At 37.4% G+C, this 25,077-nt stretch overlaps 2 protein-coding genes across 2 annotated transcripts in view; both read left to right on the forward strand.

The window, feature by feature from the left end:
- PIGX (phosphatidylinositol glycan anchor biosynthesis class X) overlaps positions 1–7,888 on the forward strand; it is a 33,388-nt gene extending 25,500 nt beyond the window's left edge. The window contains exons 5-7 of the mRNA XM_006936179.4: positions 1,209–1,422; positions 3,842–3,942; positions 7,347–7,888. Coding sequence (XP_006936241.4) covers positions 1,209–1,422; positions 3,842–3,942; positions 7,347–7,490 — 459 coding nt within the window. The 3' untranslated portion in view covers positions 7,491–7,888. The remainder of the gene's footprint in view (positions 1–1,208; positions 1,423–3,841; positions 3,943–7,346) is intronic.
- Positions 7,889–13,240: 5,352 nt separating this feature from the next.
- Positions 13,241–25,077, forward strand: part of PAK2 (p21 (RAC1) activated kinase 2) — a 90,874-nt gene continuing 79,037 nt past the window's right edge. The window contains exon 1 of the mRNA XM_003991756.6: positions 13,241–13,479. The gene's annotated coding sequence lies outside the window, so the exon portion shown is untranslated. The remainder of the gene's footprint in view (positions 13,480–25,077) is intronic.

Below are 25,077 nucleotides of genomic sequence, written 5' to 3' on the forward strand. Positions count from 1 at the left end.
AAGCAAGCACAGTTGTGAATGTTATATACCAGAGCATCAAATTTCTACGCATAAAAAAGGAATAACCTAAAAAAAAAAAAAGAAAAGAATAACCTTTTAACAGTAGATAAAATGAGATGACTTAAAGCAATAAGCTTCCTTTTAGTCATTGAGAGTATTCAAGCAGTGACTGGATCCTTGAACAATGCTCTCATTGGGACAGTGGTTTAATTTGATCACCTTTAAAGTTCATTATGACTCATAAGATTATATAACTCCCTGGCTTTTGCCAGTGAGTTGTTTTTTTCTTATTCCTGTGATAATCAGAGAAGGAAAAACATGTGAAAAAATAAAGTACTTGGTGCTTCCATCAAACAGGAGAATTAGGATGTTTGCCATGATGGGAAGAAGTTAATTCTGTTTTTTTCTCTGAGATGTATCTGGGCTTCACATAGAGAATCTAGAGACAAGTTGTATGTGTGTAGGTCTGTACACACACATACACACACACTCACAGATTATGTATAGAGTGCCTATATATGTGTAAATATATGTGCATGTGTATATATGTGTTTATACATAAATGTGTGTGGATGGATATTTAATATATACACACACAAACATAATTCAGGACTAATTTCTGCAACGTATGCATTTTTACTTTTGGTGTAGAAGATCTATTTTAAATTGTTTTTTACCATATTTTTTTAAAGAAGCATTTACTATTTTTTTATTAACTTTTTATACCAAATATGGAAAGAGTGCTGACCTTTGCTTTGACTTCCTGACCACAGTACTCTGTCTTACTCACTGCCATCTTAACTTCTCTGAAGAACAGGAAATTACCAGAATGATAGCAATCATTTCAACCCAATACTGGGTTAACTGTTTTTGTCATAGTTTTCATATTTATTAAATGCTATATTCCCAGAATTTCTCTTTTTTTGGTACCTGTTTTGTCACCCAAGCAAGGTTGATAAAGAAACTACAAATAAATAATTTTTATTATGGGGAAAGTTCACACCCTAGAGTATAATTTCCTCAGTTTACTTTTAGTAAACAAACTTTTAGAGCACATCTTGTGTTTTGCGGATGGCATGGAATGGAAATTGTTTATAAGGGGGGGATTAGACATTTCTGTTCATCTGTATACCAATCTTCTGGTTTTATTTATTGATCTTCCTCATTCATTTCTTCTTCTGGATTAATATTTGCTGTTTTTTTGACAGGCAGTGATGGTTTCAGAAAATTTTAATATAGAAGCTCCCAATTATTTGTCCAAGGAATCTGAAGTTCTAATTTATGCCAGACAAGATTCACAGTGCATCGATTGTTTCCAAGCTTTTTTGCCTGTGCACTACCGCTACCATCGGCCACATAGTAAAGATGGAGAAACCGTTATTGTGGTCAATAACCCTGATTTACTAATGTATTGTGACCAAGGTGAGGGTTGCAAGTCTTTTCTGAAGGTTGAAAATAAAAGTAAAGATGTGGTGGCAAGTCTGAAGTCAAGGGCAAGGATGACAAAAGCATGTTTCTTTTTTCTTTTTAATTTTTTGATTGTAAAATAAACCATAGATATAGAAAAACTTCACAAATAAATAGTAAATTATTATAAGGCAAATACCCTTGTAATTACCTCCTAGGTCAAGAAATAGAACTTCACCAGTCACCCTAGCAGCAGCTCCGTGTGTCCTGTCTCAATCATTGCTTCCTCCTTTCCTCTAAAACTAACCTACTATCCTGACTTTTAATCACTTCCTTATGTTTCTTTATACTTTTTTTTCACCCAAGTGGGCATTCTTAGAGAATAAAGCTTCATCTTTTCCATTTAAATAAATGTATTACTGTTAAATCTCTTAATTTACAGATTCCTCCTCTTTCCCTTTCTTTTTTTGAAAATTCCCCTTTTGAGGAGCACCTGGCTGGCCCAGTCAGTTGAACATGAGACTCCTGATCTCAAGGTTGTGAGTTCAAGTCCCATGTTGGGCATGGAGCCTACTTAAAACAATAAAAATAAATAAATAAATAAATAAATAAATAAATAAATAAAATAAAAATAAAAGTTAAAATAAAAATTCACCTGTTGAGAAACCTGGATTTCTCATAGTTGGGGTTTTGGTGATTACACATTACACTCATGCTGTTCATCTAGCCTCTATTTCCTGGAAGTTGGCCACTGGCTCCAGATGTGTGATCATATTCAGCTTTGATTGATTTGACAAGACTATAGGTGGTGGTGTGTTCTTGTATGATTAGGCATATAATGTCTAGTGTATTTCTTTTTTCAGCCATTGATCCTCTGTCCCTTTGCTGCTTTCTGTTGCTTCATGCTGATTTGCAGGACTTGCAGCTATTGGTGTTTTGTATCCACTTGCATGGATTTGTGTATTTGGTGGGGATACTTTATCACCTAGTTTTGTTATAAATGTTGGCAATGACTTTTTGGTTTGGGGAATAATTTTTCTTTCTGTTTTACATTAAAAAATTTTTTTTAAGTTTATTTTATTTTTGAGAGACAGAGCACAACCAGGAGAGGGGCAGAGAGAGAGGGATACACAGAATCCAAAGCAGGCTCCACGCTCTGAGCTGTTAGCATAGAGCCCAGTGCGGGGCTCAAACTCATGAACCGTGAGATCATGAGCTGAGTTGAAGTCAGCTGCTCAACCGACTGAACCACGCAGGCGCACCAGTTCTTTCTGTTTTTATGTGTGATTTGTGTAAATTAAAACTATGCTTTCCCCATTTGCAGTCTTCCTAGAATCAAGACTTTAAGAAGCTCCTTTCAGATTTTGGCTCTTTGTGTCTCCAAATTTGGGTTGATTGGAATATTCACAAATTAGTAGCACTAAAGACTGGGAGATTGAAAGTTTTTAATCCTACTCTGCTGCCATCATATTTTTCATGATGAAAAAATAATAAAGTGTTCAATTCTGCTAGATTTGTTCATCCAGCCTAGCTTGCTTTCTTTTAATTACTCTAAAGTTTGAAAAAGTGCCCTTTTTAAAAAATATTTATTTATTTTTGAGAGAGAGTATGAGAGTGGGCAAGAGCACATGTATGGGGAAGAGGCAGAGAGAGCATGGACAGAGGATCCAAAGTGGGCTGCATGCTGACAGCAGAGAGCCCAATGTGGGGCTCAAACTCATGAACTGTGAGATCATGACCTGAGCTGAAGTCAGACGCTCAACCAACTGAGCTACCCAGGTGCCCCGAAAAAGTGCCCTCTCTTGAGAGAGCATCTAGGATTCTGGTATTGTTCATTGTTTTTGTTTGTTTGTTTGTTTTTAGTCTGAATGCTCTTTTATATGGGCTTGTTTACTCAATGGAAATTTTTTTGGTTATATGCTTAGGATCTATTCATTTTTCTGAATATATGTTATACTTCAAAAAAATTTTTAATATTTATTTATTTATAAATTTTATTTTAGATTGAATGGAGGAGAGGGGCAGAGGGAGAAAGAGAGAATTCCAAGCAGGTTCCATGCTCAGCACAGAGCCCGTTGTGGGCTTCGATCCCATGACCCTGGGATCATGACCAGAGCCAAATCAAGAGTTGAACCTCAACCAACTGAGCCACCCAGGTGCCCCTACATTAAATTTTTAAAATGTGGTACCTACTGTAATGGGATTTGTTAAGAAGTCATGCTTAACTTCTGCACAGTCTTAGTAATTTTGTAATTCCTTAGCATCCATGTAGAGCAGGCTGCTAAAATAAAACAGCATGTGATAGATGGATTCAGGTCATGTACATTGTGTATTAAAAGTTTGAATACTGATATCTCAACATGAAAGACTGGCCTCACCTCTATCTAGTCCAGATGCAGGTTTTCTGATATAATGTTCTACCATTTCTTCTCAGAGTTTCCAATTTTGAAATGCTGGGCTCAGTCAGAAGTGGCCGCTCCTTGTGCTTTGAAGAGTAAGGATATCTGCCAATGGAACAATATGAAATATAAACCAGTGAGTTAATAGTTTATATTGTTTTTAGATCATGCTGCCTCATTTAAAACTCATAATGTTTCTGCCACATTTAAAGGATTAGCATTCTATATTCTACCATAGAAAGCTGTGTTTGGTTGTTCTCAATGTTTCTTTGCTACTAGTGGCAACAGTGGTTCCTCATTAGGGCCAGAATCATTTAATTTGGGGGCCAGATATTAACGTTAGTTCCATGCCTCATTGGTCCAGAGTTTAAGTATAACTAGTATGTTTTTTTTTTAATGTTTATTTATTTGGAGAGAAAGGGGGGAGGAGGGGAGAGAGAGAGAGAGAGAGAGAGAGAGAAAGAGAGACATCAAGTGGGGGAAGGGCAGAGAGAGAGAGAGAGAGAGAGAGAGAGAGAGAGAGAGAATCGTAAGCAGGCTCTGTGCTCTGTCAGCACAGAGCCCAATGTGGGGCTCGAACTCACGAACCGTGAGGTCATGACCTGAGCCAAATCAGGAGTTGGATGCTTAACTGACTGAGCCACCCAGTTGCCCCCCCCCCTTTTTTAATGTTTATTTTGAGAGAGATGGAGAGAGACCCAAAATTATAAGATTTATTAATTTTTAAACAACAAAATGAGTTAATTTTACTATATTGCACAGAACAAGTGAAAAAAGGAAAATAAGACTCAAAGTAGTATTTCAACTGTGATAAAGTTTTAGATCATTGTATTGCAATTTGTATATCTAAATCTAGGTCGTTGCTGGCCATTTTTATAGTTTTGACCTCCCAACTTGTTTTCAGCTAATAAATTAGGTTAAGTATTCATACTTCATTAACTTTGGCTTTGTCTAAGGAGTGTACAGTTTTCTATTTACCTTTAGTTAACATGGTCTGCTTCTTTCCTCTCTTCGGAGTGAGTAGTTTTATATAATCCATCTCTTTTCTTTCTCTTTTTTTTTTTTCTGTCCTTTCCTTCCTCTTTTATGGGCTGCATTTTAACTGATGGTTGTAATAACTGTGTTTCTCTTTGTCTCTAATTCTCTTTAAGGCCTGCTTGCTTTGGTTGAGTAGCACAATCTGTGCCATCGTTTTCACAATTTACTTTTACAAGGAGTCAAATGGATTTGCAACCGAAGTAAAGTAAATTTAAAATATTAGGTAGCCTGTGAGTCAGATAAACATAAAGCAGATTTGTTCATATGTTCAATTGTGGATATTTAAATTTGAAGTATTTTCCTTGGAGTTGTGCTTTGAAGTCTGTCTACCAGCTAGCTGAGAAAATAACTACTTAGAGTGCAGGCTTACTGCAAAGCACTGCTATTTTGTTGTGGAGAACTCTCTTAGAACTGACAGTTGGTAAGATGTATGACTGTGCCAATATCTTTTGCAATGTAGAGTTGCTTTTGAGTAGATTTCCATTACCATATGGAACCCAAATTTTTTTTCAAACTCTAAAATATATCTGGAGCATTACATTTGATTTTTTAAATGTGAATTAAGAGTATAATCAGTGTTTATTTATGATTTATTAATTTAAGGGGCGCCTGGGTGGCTCAGTCAGTTGAGCGCCGGCTTTGGCTCAGGTCATAATCTCACAGTTCATAAGGTCGAGTCTGCATCGGGCTCTGTGTTGACAGCTCAGAGTCTAGCTTGCTTTGGATCCTCTGTCTCCCTCCCTCTCTGCCCCTCGCTTGCTCATGCTCTGCCTTTCTCTCTCTCAAAAATAAAATAAACATTAAAAAAATTAAAATATTGGTAGTGTGTTGGGAATACAAGCTGGTGCAGCCACTCTGGAAAACACTATGGAGGTTCCTCAAAAAACTAAAAACAGAACTACCCTACGACCCAGCAATTGCACTACTAGGCATTTATCCAAGGGATTCAGGTGTGCTGTTTCGAAGGGACACATGCACCCCAATAATTTATAGCAGCACTATCAACAATAGCCAAAGTATGGAAAGAGCCCAAATGTCCATTGATGGATGAATGGATAAAGAAGATGTGGTATATATATATATATACAATGGAGGGATATATATACTTGGCAATCAAAAAGAATGAAATCTTGCCATTTACAACTACGTGGATGGAACTGGAGGGTATTATGCTAAGTGAAATTAGTCAGAGAAAGACAAAAATCCTATGACTTCACTCATGTGAAGACTTTAAGACACAAAACAGATGAACATAAGGGAAGGGTAACAAAAATAATATAGAAACAGGGAGGGGGACAAAACATAAGAGACTCATAAATATGGAGAACAAACAGAGGATTACTGGAGGGGTTGTGGGAGGGGGGATGGGCTAAATGGGTAAGGGGCATTAAGGAATCTACTCCTGAAATCATTGTTGCACTATATGCTAACTAATTTGGATGTAAATTTTAAAAAATAAAATGCAGTTCAAACTTCAAAAAAAATATTGGTAGTGTGCATTGCCACAAAATAAGTAATTACCTTATTAAAACATTTTGAATTCAGTTCTTTTAGACCATGTAACTTGAAATAAGAGGTCATAATTAAGCCCTTTGAATGTGTGTGTGTGTGTGTGTGTGTGTGTGTGTGTGTGTGTGTGTGTATGTATGTGTGTGTGTGTTAGTATTGCTTGTTTATATATACCAGAAAAATAGGTGACCATTACTACAGTGGTGATCTATACACTAAGGCTTGTTGGTTTAAGACACCACTTTTTTTGTAGGGTGGCTTTGTTACAGATTATGCTGGTAACTTTTTTTTTTATGTGAAATTATAATCCAGATATTTATAAAAAGAAATCAAAAATAAAAGTATTCCCAAGTTACCTAAATTTTAATATTTTTAAAAACTATTTTAACCTATAAAATTTACTAGAGTTTCTAATTGAACCTCTCTATCTTCAAAACCAAATAGAAAATAGAAACTAAGTTGAACATAGAACTTTTGTATTACGGGTTAGTAGGACAACAGATTTGATGTTGTACCAATAAAAGACCCATTCAATTGTGTAATTTGTGAATAACAGACTTTTAAAAGCTATTTTGGAGGAAGAAACAACAAAACAGGAGTAAATGGATACTTAGCTTTATTGTTTTAATGTTTTTTCTTTAGGGCTTTAACTGTGAGAGAATTCTGTATTCTAATAGGAAACATAGTAAGAGGAAGTAAATGTTTATATTGATTACAGAGGTGATGATGGGAGATAGCATCTGCAGAAAGCAGAAAAAGTCAAAACTAAGGAGAATTTAAGGATTATTGTGGGGATTGAGTCTGATTCTGTTAAATAAAATGTTGAATCCAAAAGAATCACTCAAATAGTAATGTTACATGTAGTGTAGCACTGGCTGGAAGATATTTAAAAGAAACAAATTAAAAAATGAAAGAAATTGTGGTTTCACCTTAAGGTGTGCATTTTAAATATCTCTAACTTCTCTTTCTTCCTCTCTCTCTCTTTCTCTATAGGTATATAAGAATGTGACTCTACAGGTTCCAGTGGGACTGACTATACATACCTCTTTAGTATGTTCTGTGACTCTGCTCATTACCATCCTGTGTTCTACTTTGATCCTTGTGGCTGTTTTCAAATATGGCCATTTCTCCCTATAAGTTTTACCGAGTTAAGTGCTTTCCATAAACCTAAATAAGACCTATTTACTTGTGACTAGAAGTGTTCTTCTAGAATTATGTCATTATTTTTGTCTTCATTTATGACTAAAATTATGTCTACTAGAGGAAATTTTGGATCATTTTCAACTAATTCCAAAATTTAGTGCTCTGTTGTATAGACCTTTGATAATCTTCAAGCTAGTGCCAATAGAGGAAACTTAGTTTCGTTAAATTAATATTTATTTTGTGAGAAGTGATTTTATCTTCATTTCTTTTACAAAAATGGGTACTTTATGTATTAGAGACAAATTATTCTCATTGTGAATAGAAACATTTAAATTTCAGCTAAAAATTGAGAAAATCATTATAAATAAGAATAAAATATTTTGGATGAATCAGTTTATTTAAACGTCAATTTTATGAGAATATTAAAGTTACTTATCCAGAGTTTAAAGAAAATAAAGTAGGAGAGCTAAGAAATTATTAATATCAAAATTGATTATTCCTTAAAGCATTTCCACACTTCTTTTATTTTATTTATTTTTTATTTTTCAACATTTACTTTTGGGACAGAGAGAGACAGAGCATGAACGGGGGAGGGGCAGAGAGAGAGGGAGACACAGAATCGGAAACAGGCTCCAGGCTCTGAGCCATCAGCCCAGAGCCTGACGCGGGGCTCGAACTCCCGGACCGCGAGATCGTGACCTGGCTGAAGTTGGACGCTTAACCGACTGCGCCACCCAGGCGCCCCTCTTTTATATTTTATTATACTCTTCTGAGTATATGAATTTACAAAGGGCTTAATGAAACTATGTACTAACATTTAGTACTGAATTTGTCAAGAAGACAATTCAGATTGTCATTTTAAAGAGTATATTTTATTAAGTTGTACATGTACAAAAAATCTTTTTTGCATCTTCAGTGATTTTTTTTAAACAAAAGCTCTTGATGTACTGTTTTTCTTGGGAAAAAAAGTAGAAAATAAAGTAAGTGCCATAAGCTAGTTAAAAAATAAAAGGGCAAGCATGTTCTTCTGTTTATTTAGGGCAGTGCATTTAGGACAAGCATATTCCGAAACAGAAGCCAATAAACCAGGGTATGTTAGCAATGTTTGTTTTATATAGAGTAATGGAATGATAAACATTTATATATATCACTGCTTAATTTCCTAAAACATTCTGGTGTTTTTATAGGAATAAATCTTTTGTATTTTGACATGTATGACTTGACTAGTCAAAATAGTTCTTTTCAAAGGTGTGTTTAAGAACCTAAATATTGAAAAAAGCAACCAAGTGCCATAAAACAGAAATATTAGAGATCGATAAAATTTCAACCCGGTCTAATTTTATACTTGTTTAATGTTTTCTTATAAGAAAGAACGCCATGCTTTTTACAAGCATTTCTTTCATACTGGGATTTATATAGTGGCATTGAAGTAAAATTATATGTCAGTCAAAATTCAGTAACATCAACAGACAACATTTTGAAATATGGAGAGGGGAACATGGTACTTCTTAAGAGTATATGTGGAGTAGAGGGCAGAGTGTACATATATCTTTATTTTCTTTTGCGTATTAGCACCAAGTTTCATCAGTATTTAAACAAGTTTTCAAGTTAATATTTGAGATGGTGGTTTGGAACATGATTCAGCCACTTACGTATTTATACAGGTATTCAGAAGTGTAATAAAAATGTGAAAGTAAGTGAAGAGTACTTTCATATGACTCTTCTTGCCTAATAAGTGGTTGCTAATGACATTACTTTTGATACAGTGGAACATTTCTGGTTTTGAACTCTTTATATTATCTTCTTTGGATGCTTAAAAAATGAATAAGCACTTTATTTTTTGTAATTAAAAAAATTTTTTTAATTAAGCTCTATTCCCAAGGTGGGGCTTGAACTGAGGTCGAGAGTCACATGCTCTGTCTACTGAGCCAGCTAGGTACCCCTAAGCACTTTATTTTATTTATTTGTTTGTTTGTTTCTTTTTATTTTTGAGAGAGTGAGTGAGAGTGTAAGAGGAGCAGATAGAGGGAGAGAGAATTGCAAGCAGGCTGTGTGCTGTCAGTGCAGAGTCCAACAGGGGGCTCAATCTCACGACCTGCAAGATCATAACCTGAGCTGAAATCAAGAGTCAGAAGCTTAACCATCAGAGCCACCCAGGAGCCCCTAAGCACTTTACTTTTGTAATCAGTTTTGTAATTCAGTGTATGGTCTTTTTTGTTTAAAGCTAAGAAAATAGGTACTGTCCTATTGGTCATTCTGTTCCAGTATCTGCTCCACTTTTATGGTTTAGTTTTCTTAAAGTAATATGTTCTTGGGGCGCCTGGGTGGCGCAGTCGGTTAAGCATCCGACTTCAGCCAGGTCACGATCTCGCGGTCCGTGAGTTCAAGCCCCGCGTCAGGCTCTGGGCTGATGGCTCAGAGCCTGGAGCCTGTTTCTGATTCTGTGTCTCCCTCTCTCTCTGCCCCTCCCCCGTTCATGCTCTGTCTCTCTCTGTCCCAAAAATAAATAAACGTTGAAAAAAAAATTAAAAAAAAAAAGTAATATGTTCTTTTGGATGAACATAACAGAGACGTGGGTTACCTCAACTAAGGGTGGTGATGGGGCAGAGATTATTTGAGTGTGTGTGTGTGTGTGTGTGTGTGTGTGTGTGTGTGTGTGTGTGTATCTAAGCCACTCTACCAAGAATTTACATTATTTAGCTAGATCTCAGGGAAGATGGCATATGACTTGGGAACTGGAAAGATCTATGGCAGCTCTTAATGATTTCAGAATCTAATGAGTTTAAGGACTATTCTAGTAAGATATTCTATTTCAAGCTACTCACCTATATTTTCATAATTAGTGCTTATTGGTAAGATAAATTAGAGTGAGGTGACCAACACCTATCTGTATTATCCTCCAAACTTACAAAATATTCGTTTGGCAGGTTGTTGAATGTAGAGTTGAGAGACTGAAATAATGTGGATTAAGTATGCTCTTCAGGATCATCCTAACCAGTGCTAGGATGAGTAGGTTTAGCTATCTATCTGATTTGCATCTTAGACCTTACTTCTGGAATCCGTTTCCTCCTGAAGTGTATCTTTTTAATGAGTTCCTTTAGTAGGTCCCTGTTGTTGACAACATCTTTTTTTTTTTTTTTTTTAGTTGAAGTATAGTTCACACACAATGTTACAGTTAGTTTCAGGTATACAACACAGCTATTCCACAAGTCTATATTTTATGCTATGCTCACAAGTATAGGTACCATTGTCGCAATACAATGCTATTACAATACCAGCAACATTTTTGTTTGATGATATCTGTATTTTACCCTCATATGACCAATAATTTTGCTACACATACACTTCTAAGGTTGGTTATTTTATCTTGGTGTAATATTTTGGTAATCTTGGTAAATATTTTTCCATTGTCAACTGGTACGCATTGTTGCAGTTGAGAAATCTTCAAAAGTTTAATAGTTATTTCTTTGTAGGGTAGGTCTTTTCTTTCTAGTTGCTTTATTTTTGGTATTCTGCAGTTTCATATTGACATGTTTGAAAAGATGTCTTTTCTTTACCCTGGTTGGGCTTCACTTTGCTTCCTGAATCTGAAGGATCTTGTCTTTATTCAGTTCAGGAAAATTCGTGGCCATTATCTCATTATATACTGCCTCTTTTGTCTTCTCTCAGAGTTCTTGCTAAGCATATGATAGACCTTCACAATCCATCCCCATGTCTCTTGATCTTTCTTTCATATTTCCCTTGTCTCTGGGCTATTCTCCATAATTTCTTTAGATCTATGGTCCAGTTTGGTAATTCTCTCTTCAATATATAATCTGCTATTTAACCGAAACATTGGCTTTGATTTCAATTATTAAATTCTTTATTTTTAGAAGTTCTACTTGGTTACTTCTCAAAATTGCCTGGTCACTTTTAAAAAAATACTATCTTGTTTCGGGGCACCTGAGTAGCTCAGTCATTTGAGTATCTGACTTCAGCTCAGATCATGATCTCATGGTCTGTGAGTTCAAACTCAGCATCGGGCTTGCTGCTGTCAGCGTAGAGCCCACATTGAATCCTCTGTTCCCCTCCCTGTCTTGCATGCTCTCTCTGAAAAATAAAAATTAAATAAATAGTATCTTGTTTCTTGCTCCTGTATTATTTTGTTTAATCAGTTTAATAAACTCATTTTCTATTCTGTAACCAATAATTCGACTCTCTAAAGTTCAGACTTCATTATTTTGTTCACAGTTTCTGCTGATTCATTTATGGTGTCTTATTTTCTCAGGTATATTGTAGTTATATTTTGGGTGCTCATATTTAGCTTTTGAAATCCTGTTTATCTTTGGGAATCCTTTGAGCCCTGGGTTAAGAGTGAACTTGTGTGGTGAGGATTTGTATTTGTTTCTTCCAGGCCTCCAAGCACTACCAGCCTGGGACCACTTTCTTGTCCTGAAGACTGTCAGACGTATTCCTCCTCCTTTCTTGAAAGCTTAGTTATGCCTTCAAAAGGATGTTCTATTTTATCCAGCATTTCGGTGTGTTTAATAATGGGACTGTTTTTCAGGTTATCTAGTAATAGTGTGCCATATTGGTCTTTGATTCCTTTCTCTCTATATCAGTTTGTATTCTACATGTATAGATAAACACAGTCTAGCTACCTTTTTCCAGTTCTGCTTTCTCCTTAGTATCAGTCATGATTACAGCCTTTCTAGTTTATTTCCTTCTATTCTTGCATCTATATACTCCATTCGCCGCACAGCAATCTAGTGATCTGAAAATGTAAGCCAGATAAAATCACTTCCCTGCTTAAAACTCTTTAGTAGCTTCTTGGAATAAATCCAAATTCTTTAGCATGGCATTCAAGATTCTTCTTGACCTGAATCTTGTCCACTCTACTGTTTTATCACAGTACATTACTCTTCTTGCTCTAAGTTCAAGCTACACAGGTCTTCATAACTGACCATAGCAAGTCCTTTTCTTCCTCCTGCCTATAATGCTTTCTCCTAGGGGCTTCTCATGGCTCTCTCCTGTTCTCAGCTTAAATGCCCCCTCCTTAAAGATGCTTTCTCTGGCCACCGGATCCAAAGTAATCTCCCCAGTTGTCTCCTCATACCAGATATCACTAGTTTAATAATTGTGCTTGCATATTTGTAAGCTGCACAAAGGCAATGTGACTCATGTTCACCCTTGTATCCCTGATAACTAAATGTCTGATACATTTTAGATGCTCAAATGTTTGTAGAGTTACTGAATACACTGATGAACTCCACTGTGGATAAAACACGAAGGCCTTGATTTCAAGGAGATGGGACTTATTTTAGCAGCAAGACATAGTAAGAGTTTGTAAGTAAAATGCAAATGGGTAATGGATGAGTTCCCAGAAACAAATGTTCTGGAGCAGGTTTACGTAACAGCAGTGTCAGTCAAGCATCTTTGGTTGGCACAGACCTGACTGGAGACCATGCTAAGTTAAACGAGGAACTGGCTCTCCTCAGTTTAAAGAATATTCCCTAAACCCCGTCCCCCAAAAAAGAAAGAGAAAGGTGAGGAAAGCGGACTGCACGTCTCCAAACTACGACTCCCAGCAGCCCCGGGCGAGCCCGCCCAGCGGGAGGTGGTGCCGGTCTCCACCCCGTGGAGCTCGGTGCTTGGGCCGGCGAGGGGGCGGAGTTCTGGCCCCGCCCCTACCCGCTCCCCGCCGTCGCCCTCCCCCAGGGTTGTGGCCACGCGCAGCGGCGGCGGTTGTTCCGCTTCCCCTCTGGCCCGGGCCGTCGCCATTGCCGAAGGCTCCCTACCCTCCCCTCCCGGCGCCCGCGGGGCTCGGCTGCCGCTCGGCCTTGCGGTAGCAGCGGCTGCGCTCCAGCGCGGCTCGTCTTCCCGCCCCGCTTCCCCCTCCCTCCCTGCCTGCCCTGCGCCTTGCGCTTGCCCGGGGCGGTTCCAGAGCCCGCCGGGAGCTCGGACCGAGGCGCCTCGCTGGGGCGGGGACCTTCCCTCGCCTGGGGTAAGTGTGCAGGCGGGCCGGGACGCGGGCCGTCGCTCTCTTCCTCCTTTCTCCGCGGCCTGGCCGGCGCCAGCGGCCCGCGGCAGCCTACCTGCTCGGAGCAGCGCCGGGGTAGCCGCCACCTGCGTGCCTGGAGCCGTGGCTCCCGGGGCGGTGGCTCATTGTCTGCTCCCTAGGGCTGTTTTCTTCGGCTTCAGCCCGAAATGGGAAGCTTGCTGGGCTGGCGAAGTCTGACTCTTCCTGGACCCAACCCTGCCCAGGGCCGTGTCGCGCCACAGGCTCTGCCCACTCTCGGTCTCCCTTCCCTAGCCTTTCAGCTTCCTCCTGTTCTCAGTTTACTTTAGTGTTCGACCTAACGACTCAGGTTTTAGTCCTCGATGATTTTTCCTGAGTCCCAGCTCCTCCTTGCTACCTCTCCGGTCATCATAGTTTCATTGCTTAGGCATATATGGTCTCTAGTCCCTTTACTCTTTTCTAAACTACAATGTGAAATCTCTTCCATATTTCTATTGGTAGAAACATAGTTTTCCGAGAGTTGGAGGGCCTCACCTAACAACCGAACTTTTGGGTCTTCTCGTGATTCTTGTTTGATCTTCAGCCAGGAGGTGAATATTTGCTTCTTTAGGTAATTTAGGTGAAGGTTGGCTTTTCACCATGTTTGGCTTTCTTTAAATCAAGACACATACGACATTGCTGCAACATCCTCGGTGGACTCAGCCTTTTGAGTATTTCTTTAAAGTCATCCCAGAATTAAAGTATGAAAAGTAATTTCTGTTGTCGGTTGGTGTGGGGCTGTATCCTCCTTGTATCTTCATTTTAATTGGAATACTCTAGGCAGTTGTGAGCGTGATTTGTTTCCTCTTTGATAAATCATGTACAACTTCCATTGATAGTTATTTCATTTCTCCTTTAAAAGTGATCTATAGTTGTTTTTTTCTTTTTAACCTCTGTAAAAGACAATCAAAATGGTTAGGCCTAAAATTAGACGCCGACGAACTGTGTTTTGGATCAAGGTTGTGCACGTCACGTTTTTTCCCCTGCTCTGTTAGACTCTTCCGCTCTTGTAAGTAGGCAGGATATTGAAATGTACAAGAATTTGCTTGGGGGGGGTTTAGTTTTGTAGAGTTATCCAAAAAAATAACATTAAATAAAATTAGATTGGGTTGAAGGCAGTGAACAGTAATTTTTAAAGCAGGTTACAACTTGTCAACTCTGCCAGAAACTCTGTGGCATTTGTAAAACACACTCATACGAACTTCTAAATGTTTTTTATGTGTGTATATGTATATACACACGCATACACATATTATATACACACTTATAAGTGGAAAGCTTTGTTCATGTTCTCCTATTAAGCTATTAAGGGTATTGATTTAAGGCAATTCTTTCGTCCTTGGCTTTTCAATCTTTCTAGCTATTAATTATACAAGAACACTGATGTACATTAGGAAAAATGAACCTTAAAATGTTTTTGAACTGTAATATATGTAGGTATTAAGCCTACTTCCAGGTTTTGTTGAAAGTGGTTGATGTAAATTCAGCGAATTTTGTTTTCATTAAATACTCCATTTTTACCTGAGTGTTAGTACTGAGCCTTAATACTGTCATCATTTGATGTCAGTTGTCCTTAACTTAATTGAGAGGTCTTGTTGTAGGTATAAAAATGATAGAGTGTATAATTTGGTGTATAATGTCGGCTTTTCTGCCAGTTTCTATAAGCAGATAGCTGGTTTTTTTTTTTTTTTTTAATATTTATTTATTTTGAGGGGTGGGTGGGCAGAGAGAGAGGGAGACACAGAATCAGAAGCAGGCTCCAGGTTTTGAGCTGTCAGCACAGAGCCTGCTATGGGGCTCAAACTCACGAACTGTGAGATCTGTGAGATCGTGACCTGAGCCAAAGTCCAACGCTCAATTGATTCAGCCACCCAGGTGCCCCTATAAGCAGATAATTTTTACCAAGGAAGAGTTCCTTATTCCTCTTCCCTTAGGGCCTTGATTCCTGGTTTACCATTATTCAAAAGGAGAGTTACTCTTCTCGACTTTGTGACGTTCATTACTAACCTTGCAAACCTAAAATTGTAAAGTAATGGTAAGTTGGTACTTGAGGTATATCTACTAAACAAATGAATTGGGGTTCCTATGGTTCTCTGATCTTTATGATAGGCAGGTTTCCAAGTAGACATGATTAACAGTGGTGTATATTTCTTTTTTATTATACTTTTTTAAAGAAAAAAACTTAGAACTTGTTCAGGTAACTAAGGATAAACTTTGTTTTTTTTTTTTTTTTAAAAGAGAACTTGTTCATATAGACTAAAATAAGTAGGTACTTTTAAATCCTTATGTTTATTCTGTCAATATTGATAATTCTAATATTCAACTATGTTTCTTTTGATTAAAACTTGAAACTGGACCTTGTTGAAGGCTTTAAGCCTTTGGGATTCTGATGTTTGTTTTCAAAAGCCCTCCCAGTTAGAGAGCTAATTCGAGGCCAGTCAGAGGGCTGGTTAAGTTGCTGACAAACCTCGGTTGTCCCTTGTATCCTTCTGGTACCTTGGTAGAAACTGAAAGAAGAAAAAATAGCCCCCTTGGCTTTGAAGAAGTACTGATTGTTTTCTTCTGTGATCAGAATTTTCACTGCTTCTTCATTTTAGGATCACTAACCTATTTAAGAATAGTCATTCCGAACATTCCTGCAGGATTTCAGAGTACTAGCCTATTATTATCTCTGAGGTACATTAGCACTTACCATTTCATGTATCTCAGACGGTTAGATGCTGGAGACCTGGGTTTGAATCTTGGCTCTTCTAGTTGACTCTGGGTAACACATGTTCTCTTTTCAAGATTTGGTTTTCTTCATCTGTAAAATGGGGATTGATAGTAATAATCATATAATACAAATTTCATGGGGCTATTTAAAGTAAATGAGATAATGCAGGTAAAGTACTTTGTGAATGTAGTACTTAAGTTCTTTATAGAGGTTAGTTAATATTCCATTCTAAAATAGGCTTTACATTTAATTTCTTCAGTAACAAGCTCCCAAACTTAAGTTTAAGAATGCTTTCTGGAAGAGGTTGGAATCTCAGGACCAAGTTTCTGAAACCATAACTGTTAAAATTATTTTTTGGGAAAAGTTTTGCCACAGATATAAAATATAGGTTTTCTAAGTACATACTTTTCAGATTTTAAAAAGTATGCATATTTCTCATAGAAAATTTGGAGAGTAGTGAAGATTGTTAAGAAACAGGACAGGGGCGCCTGGGTGGCGCAGTCGGTTAAGCGTCCGACTTCAGCCAGGTCACGATCTCGCGGTCCGTGAGTTCGAGCCCCGCGTCGGGCTCTGGGCTGATGGCTCGGAGCCTGGAGCCTGTTTCCGATTCTGTGTCTCCCTCTCTCTCTGCCCCTCCCCCGTTCATGCTCTGTCTCTCTCTGTCCCAAAAGTAAATAAACGTTGAAAAAAAAAATTTAAAAAAAAAAGGACAAAAATCACTTTAGCCTCAAATAACCATCATAACAGACTAGTGCTTTTTCCCTTATTTTTAAATTCCAGAAGCGGTTTTTGCTTTTTATAAAAGGTTCCAGCAACTCTGGGCGCCTGGGTGGCACAGTTGGTTGAGGGTCTGACCTCGGCTCAGGTCATGATCTCGCGGACCATGAGTTTGAGCAGTGCCTAGAGCCTGCTTCAGATTCAGTGTCTCCCTCTCTGCCCCTCCCCCGCTCGCATTCCCTCCCTTCCTCCCTCCCTCTCTCCCTCTCTCCTCCTCTCCTCCTCTCCTCTCTTTCTCTCTCTCAAAAACAACTCAATTATTTACAATAAAAAAAAATGAACATTACTCTTTCCTCACTTTCTAGTCCCATTCCCTACAGGTATCCCTGCTAACAATTTTGTTTTCTTTATGAAGTTAGGAATAAGCATTATGTTTGTGGGTTTAACCAATTTTTTAAAAATAAAAGATCTGGTCATTATATAATCTTTTCCATCCCAATACACATAGCTGTACTTCATCTTTTTAACAGTCATGGTGTAGTCTATTGTATGGTTGCACTTTATTCATGGTAATTTATGTTACAGTGGTCCTCCCTTATCCATGGAGGATACGTACCAAGACCTCCAGTGGATTCCCGAAACCAGGGATAGGCTGAACCTTATATATACTATGTTTTTTCCCATGTATACATATCTGTGGTAAAGTTAGTTTATCATTTAGCCACAGTAAGAGATTAACAACAATAACTGATAATACAGTAGAACAGTTATTACAATATGCTATAATAAAAGTTATGTGAATGTGGTGTATCTCAAAATATCTCATTGGATTCTACTAACATTTCTTGTGATGATGTGATGATAAAATGCCTATATGATGAGATGAAGTGAGGTGAGTGGTGTAGGTAGACACTGTGATGTAGTGATAGGCTATTACTGACCTTATGACCAAACCTCGGTAGTAGGATCCAGGACTGCGGTTAGACTGCTGGCAACTGAAACTGTGGAAAGAGAAACCGTGGGTAAGAGAAGACTGCTGTGCAGATCTTCATCAACTTACAATGGGGTTTTGTCTCAATAAACCCACTGAAAGTTGAAAACATTGTACGCCAAAGCATTATAGCTCAGTCTAGCCTACCTTAAATGAGCTCAGAACACTTAGGTTAGCCTACAGTTGGGCAGACCCCTCTAACACAATGCCTGTTTTATACTAAGGTGTTGAATATCTTATGCACTTTATTGAATAGTATACTGAAAGTGAAAAATAGAATGGTTTTAAGTGTTTCAGTTGTTTATCCTCTTGATCACGTGGCTGACTGGGAGCTGCTGCTTGCAGCTACTGCCCAGTGTCATAAGACAGTGTGGTACTGCATATTGCCAGCCCAGGAAAAGAGCAAAATTCAAAATATGGTTCCTACTGAATGTAGAAACTTCACTTTCATACCATCGTAAAGTCAAAAAACTGTAAGTTGAACCATGAGAAGTCAGGGACAGTCTGTATTCTCAATTTTGAGCAAGTAAAACTGGAGCCTTAGTGAACTTACTATATCTTTGTGCACATGTGTGTATACACAAATATTTCCTTAAATAAGATTTTTAAGTGTGCATTTGAAGTTTCGATTGGTGCCAAATTGCCATCCTAAAAGGCCATATCAATCTATACTTCTTTATTGAATTGTCGAAGCTTTTCATACATAATAGATAATAATCTTTTACTTTCTGTTTAAGCACTTTCCCATTGCATGTTTATCAGAAACATTCTTCTTAATTGTTGTATTGGGGTGCCTGGCTGCCTCAGTTGGAGGAGCATGCAACTCTTGATCTTGGGGTCATGAGTTTGAGCCCCATGTTACGTGTAGAGTTTACTTAAATATATAAAACTTTAAAAAAATAATAATTGTTGTACTATCCTGGAATTAGTGTCTGTGCACAATAGGGGTAAGGAAGAGTTTTAACAATGTAAAATAGCTTGGCTATTGAAGTGAAATACGGGCATAGAAAAAATTTTAGGAGTTTTAGGTTGCTGTGAAAATGGATTATAGAGATTCAGGGTGTAATATTGTAATGGTTTTATTGTAAGCATCACATCTGAAAAGCAAACAAACAAACAACCAAAAAGCCCTTTTATCCCCATCTTTTGTCCTCTACTGATTTCATCCTCATCCTTCAAATTTCCACCTGTGTGTGTAGCTCTCTTTGGCAGTTTTTCTTGAGCTCCACTCTGGTTTAGGTATTCTTATTGTTCTTATATATTTTCTTAACATGTTAATCCATAATCTTTATTTGCAGTGTGGGGAAAGCCTGAGTTATTCATCTAGAAATGAGAGTTATTTCTCAATTTTTGCCAGTTGAAACTAATCAAAGAGGGAGGTGTAAGGAAGAACTCACTAGTGTTGGTTAAAAGTAATACATGTACTGGAGCCCCTGGGTGGCGCAGTCAGTTAAGCATCTGACTCCTGATCTCAGTTCAGGTCATGATTTCACAGTTCATGAGTTCACGCCCCCCATCCTCATGGGGTTCTGTCTCTTCTTCTCTTTGCCCCTCCCCTGCTTGTGCGCACACTCTCTCTCAAAAATAAATAAACTTAAAAATTCTTTTTTTTTTTTTTTTTTACATTTATTCATCTTTGAGAGACAGAGAGAGACAGAGCACAAGAGGGGGAGGGGCAGAGAGAGAGGGAGACACAGAATCCAAAGCAGGCTCCAGGCTCCGAGCTGTCAGCACAGAGCCCGAGGCGGGCCTTGAACTCCTGAGCCGTGAGATCATGACCTGAGCCGAAGTTGGACGCCTAACCGACTGAGCCACCCAGGCGCCCCCCAAAAAAATTTTTTTTAAGTGCTACATGTACATATGCATGCAGAGCACTTTTAGCTTGCACTACTGAGTTCTTCCTCACATCTTTCTGATCAAGCTATTGGTAATGTTTTTTCATGTGAATGTTTAATAGGTTCTGGAAAGCTAGAAGGTTTCATTTTGGCCTTTTATTTCATTAGGACAAGGTGATTTTAAGGTGTATTCTCAGCTTTGAAATTTTTAATTTCTGTTCTTAATTTATAGGCTTGTGAACAAAACAAAATTATTATATAATAAAAATATGAGCAGCAAAAGGTGGGTAAAGCATTTAAAGAAAATTTCAGGTGCTCTAAAGAGTAAATTATTAAAGAAGGGAAAAGTTACATTGGCACATATAATAGTAGAAATAGAACTAAATGTTTAATAAATTATCTCTATTGTAAATTGTAAATTCTTACTGAACCTTTTTCATCTTCCTGATTAAATACTTGAAAAGAATAAAGTTGCTTTTTTTAACCCCTTATTCCATTATGTATGGATATCAAAATGCTGTTGATATTTTGTTATGCTTCCTGCCACTATATATGTATGTATACATACACACACAAATATATATACACACATATACATACACATATATATATACACACATGTATACACGTACCTATATATGTGTGAGAATAGTTATATATATATATATATATATATATATATATATATGTATACACACACATGTATACACGTACATATATATGTGTGTGAGAACAGTTACTTTTATAAAATTGGAATCCTGGTTTTTATAATTTGTTATCTTGCTAAATCTTGAACATTTCCTTTTGTTCTTAAGATCATTTTTTAATGTGGGGCGCCTGGGTGGCTCAGTCGGTTGAGCGTCCGACTTCAGCTCAGGTCATGATTTCACAGTTCGTGAGTTGGAGCCTGGCGTTGGGCTCTGTGCTGACAGCTCGGAGCCTGGAGCCTCCTTCGGATTCTGTGTCTCCCTCTCTGCCCCTTCCCCGCTCATGCTCTGTCTCTCAAAGATGAATTAACATTTAAAAAAAAAAAAAAAGATCGTTTTTTAATGTTTGCCTAACATTCCATTGTACAGCTGTGCTGTATTTGTTCTTTTCCTATTGCTGAATGTGTAACTTATTTCCTCTTTCTCTTTCTGCCCCTCCATTGCTGGTGCTCTCTCCCTCTCTCTCTCTCTCTCTCAAAATAAATAAACTTAAAAAAATGTTTAAAAAATTTTTTAAAGAAGAGAGGTAATAATTGTCATTCTTAGAATGTCTCTGGTATTTTTACAATTAAAGATAGTGGCAACTGTTGGTTTTAGAGAAATAGTGTTATTTTATTCTGTTCCTACCTTACAACAATAGGAATGGCTTCTGAATTTTAGCAGATGTTTTTATGACACTTTTTAGGTGTTGATAAGGTTTTCCTTCTTTTAACTACAAATAAGTGTACATATCATAAATTTGCTAATAGCCAAAGGTATCCAAAGGGACATGTTATGAGGAACCAAAACCCCACTCATATTAGTCAAATGTGTAGAATTTATTGAAAGAGTAGAAAAGAATCTCAGAAATTTAGTTTAATAGTATACAGGCCAAATGGTAACTTACATAGTTACTTCTGTAGAATCTTGAGGAATCCTTTCTTTTTCATGAGTCAGTTTTGATAATTTGTATTTTCCCATTTTATATTTTTAAGATTTTCAAATTTGTTATATGGATGTATGTAATATGTTATAATTAAAATCTGGTATTTCTACCTTTTTATTAGTGATTTTGTTATTTTTCTTGATTTGATTTCTTTCTATGATTCTTGATTTGATGTTTGTCTACTTAGTTGTTTTTAATAACCAACTTTGAGGTGAATTCTTTTGGTTTTCTGATTTCCTGATTTCTACTTTTCTCCTTATTTTGATTTTCTTCTTTTTTTTTTTTTGAGCTTTTTCTACTCAAGTTCTTAGTTCCTCTTTTTTTTTTTAAATAATGAAAGCATTGATGCTCTTAATTTGCTTTTGAGGACTGCTTTGGCTGCACTCTAAAATTTACATGAATCATGTTCTTATATTCATTACTTTCCAAATAGTAGCTCTAGTTTGATTTCCTCTTTGACTCAAGTGATATTTAGGACAGTTCTATTCACTCTGTTTTTATAGTCTTTTAAATTATTTTTTAAGATTTACTGGGGCACCTGGGTGGCTCAGTCGGTTAAGTGTCTAACTCTTGATCTTAGCTCAGGTCTTGATCTCAGGGTCATGAGTTCAAGCCCCATGTTGGACTCTCTGCTGGATGTGAGGCCTACTTTAAAATTTTTAAAAAAATATTTTTTTGATTTACTGAGAGTTTTGTGCATGTGTGTATGATTTAAAGGATAATCCAATTTGGTGAATGTTCTGTGAAACTTAAAAACATTTTCTGTTTGGGTACCTAAGTGGCTCAGTTGGTCTCACAGTTTGTGAGTTTGAGCCCATATCAGGCTCTGCGCTGACAGTGTGGAGCCTGCTTGGGATTCTCTCTCCCTTGCTCTGCCCCTCCCCTGCTCCCTGGCACTCTCTCTTTCAAAGTAAATAAGCTTTAACAAAAAAAAAAACCACTTTCTGTTTTCAGAGTATATATGTAAAACTTTATTCAAATTCTCTTATTTGGTTTATTATTCCTTCTTAATAGTTCTTATTAATTATAAAATTTAGTCTTCATTAATTTTTAAATCTTAATATGTCAAAGACTGACAGGGTAGCATTGTTTTTAAGAGCCTTATTTTCACATTGGGACTTTTACATTTTTGTTTCTTCTGCCTGAATCTTCCCTTCATACATTACTGTTTTGAAGGGGCCTTACCTGATCAGTCTACTAAAATAGTCCCCACCTAGCCCACTTGGTATCTGTCTTCTTGCCCTTCTGTGTCTTGTTTTGTTTTGTTTGGTTTGGTTTGGTTTTTAACAGTAGGCTCCATGCCCAATGTGGGGCTTGAGCTCAGGACCCCGAGATTAAGATTCACATACTCTACTGACTGAGCCAGCCAGGCATCCCTTTTTGTCTTTCTTTATAGCACTTTCATCTGAAGTTATTTGGTTTCTTTCTTTTTCTTGTTTCTCTGTTACTTTGCTATTCTACTTAGAACACATGAGCTTGCAGTAAGTACATGTTGGTTAGTTGTCGGTTTCTTTCATTTCTAATGATTTTTAATATTTAAGTTAATAGATTTTATATATCAATTTTAGGTTCGTGGCAAAATTGAGTAAAGAATACAGAGTTGCCATATACCCTAAGCTCCCCTGTACTGCCAGCACTCCTTCCCCGACAGTCAATATCTTGCCATGTGTGGTATATTTGTTATAATTAATGAACCAACATGGACACATCAAACAAAGTCCATAGTTTACATCAGAGTTCACTCTTGATATTGTACATTCAATGGGTGTGGACAAATGGTGGAGAATGAAATGTATCCATCAGAAAAACAGAACAGTTTCCCAACCCTAAAAATCGCCTGTGTTCCGCCTATTTATCCCTCCCTTCTCCCTAATTCCTGGCAACCACTGGTGCTTCTACAGTCTCCATAATGTTGCCTTTTCCAGAATATCCTATAATTGGAATCATATAGTACGTAACCTTTTCAACTTGGAATATGCATTTAAGTTTCCTTCATATCTTTTCATGGCTTAATAGCTCATTCATTTTTAGCACTGAATATTATTCCATTGAATGTACTACAGTTTGTTTATTCATTTACCTGCTGAAGGATATCTCAGTCGCTTTCACATTTGTCATTTATAGAGTTGCTATAAACATCTGTGTGTATTTATTTACTTATTTTGAGAGAGACAGAGCATAAGCAGGGGAGGGACAGGAGAGAGGAAGAATCCCAAGCAGGCTCTGTGCTGTCAACGCAGAACTTGACACTGAGCTTGAACCCAAACTGAGTTGAAACCAAGAGTTGGTCGCTGAACCAACTGAGCCATCCAGGTGCTCCTGTATTTGGTTTTTGTATGGATAGAAGTTTTCAGCTGATTTGAGTAAATACCAGGGAGCACAATTGCTGGATTGTATGGTAAGAGTATATTTATTTTTGTAAGGAGCCTTTAAATTGTTTTTCAAAGTGTCTATACCATGTTGCTTTTCAACCAACAGTAGGTGAGGGTTCCTGTTGCCCAACGTCCTCATGAGCATTTGATGTTGTTAGTGTTTTAGACTTTAGCTATTTTAATAGGTGTATGTAGTGGTATCTCATTGTTTTGATTTGCAGTACTCTAATGATTGATGTTGAGCATCTGTTTTTTTTTTTTTTAAGTTTATTTATTTTGAGAGACAGAACGTGAGTTGGGAGAGGGGCAGAGAGAGAGGGAAAAAGGGAGACTCCTAAGCAGGCTTCAAGCTGTCAGAGCAGAGTCTGACCTGGGGCTCAAACTCATGAAACTGTGAGGTCATGACCTGAGCCAAAATCAAGAGTTGGATGCTTTGGGGCACCTGGGTGGTTCAGTCAGTTGAGCATCCGACTTTGGCCCAGGTCATGATCTCATGGTTTGTGAGTTCAAGCCCTACATTGGGTTCTCTGTTGTTAGTGTGGGCCCACTTCCACCCCTCCCCTACTTGCATTTTCTCTCTCTCCCACAAAAAAAAAGTCAGATGCTTAACCGACTGAGCCATCCAGGTGCCCTGAGCATCTTTTTACATGCTGCTTTTCCATCTCTGTATCATTTTTGGTAAAGTACCTCTTCAGATCTTAGGCCCATTTTAAATTGGATTGTTAATTTTTATATTGTTGAGTTTTAAGAGTTCTTTGTATATATTCATTAACTGTCCTTTATATATCAGATGTTTCTTTTGCAGGTATTTTTCTCCAGTCTGTGGCTTGGCTTCTCATTCTCTCAACTCTAATGATTTTTATCATGTATTTTGATGCAGTATTATTTGATGCATGTGTAAGTTCTCTACTGCTAAAGATCTTCATTATAGATTACACTTAATCAAAAATAATCACCCTGCTTTCTGAGTCTTGTATTTTACTTAAATTCCTGTCTGTCCTAAATTTCTTTGTTCAATAAATTACCCAGCTTTCTCATTCCATGCCATTTTGTTTTAGTTCTGTCTGCTTTTTTTTCTCTTTTTCTTTTTTCCTTTAAAGTAGGCTCGAACTCAATGACCCAGAGATCAAAAGTTGGATGCTTCACCAACTGAGCCAACCAGGCACCCCTAGCTGTGTCTCTTTTAAATTACATGTGGTTTGTTTTTGTTTTAATTCAAGGTAAATGCTTAAAGTTAGTTTATTGTCATAATGAATTATGTTGGGTGTGTTTCTATTATTTAAT

Source organism: Felis catus, chromosome C2 (assembly GCF_018350175.1).
Source record: "Felis catus isolate Fca126 chromosome C2, F.catus_Fca126_mat1.0, whole genome shotgun sequence".
In the NCBI taxonomy this organism is placed as follows: domain Eukaryota; kingdom Metazoa; phylum Chordata; class Mammalia; order Carnivora; family Felidae; genus Felis; species Felis catus.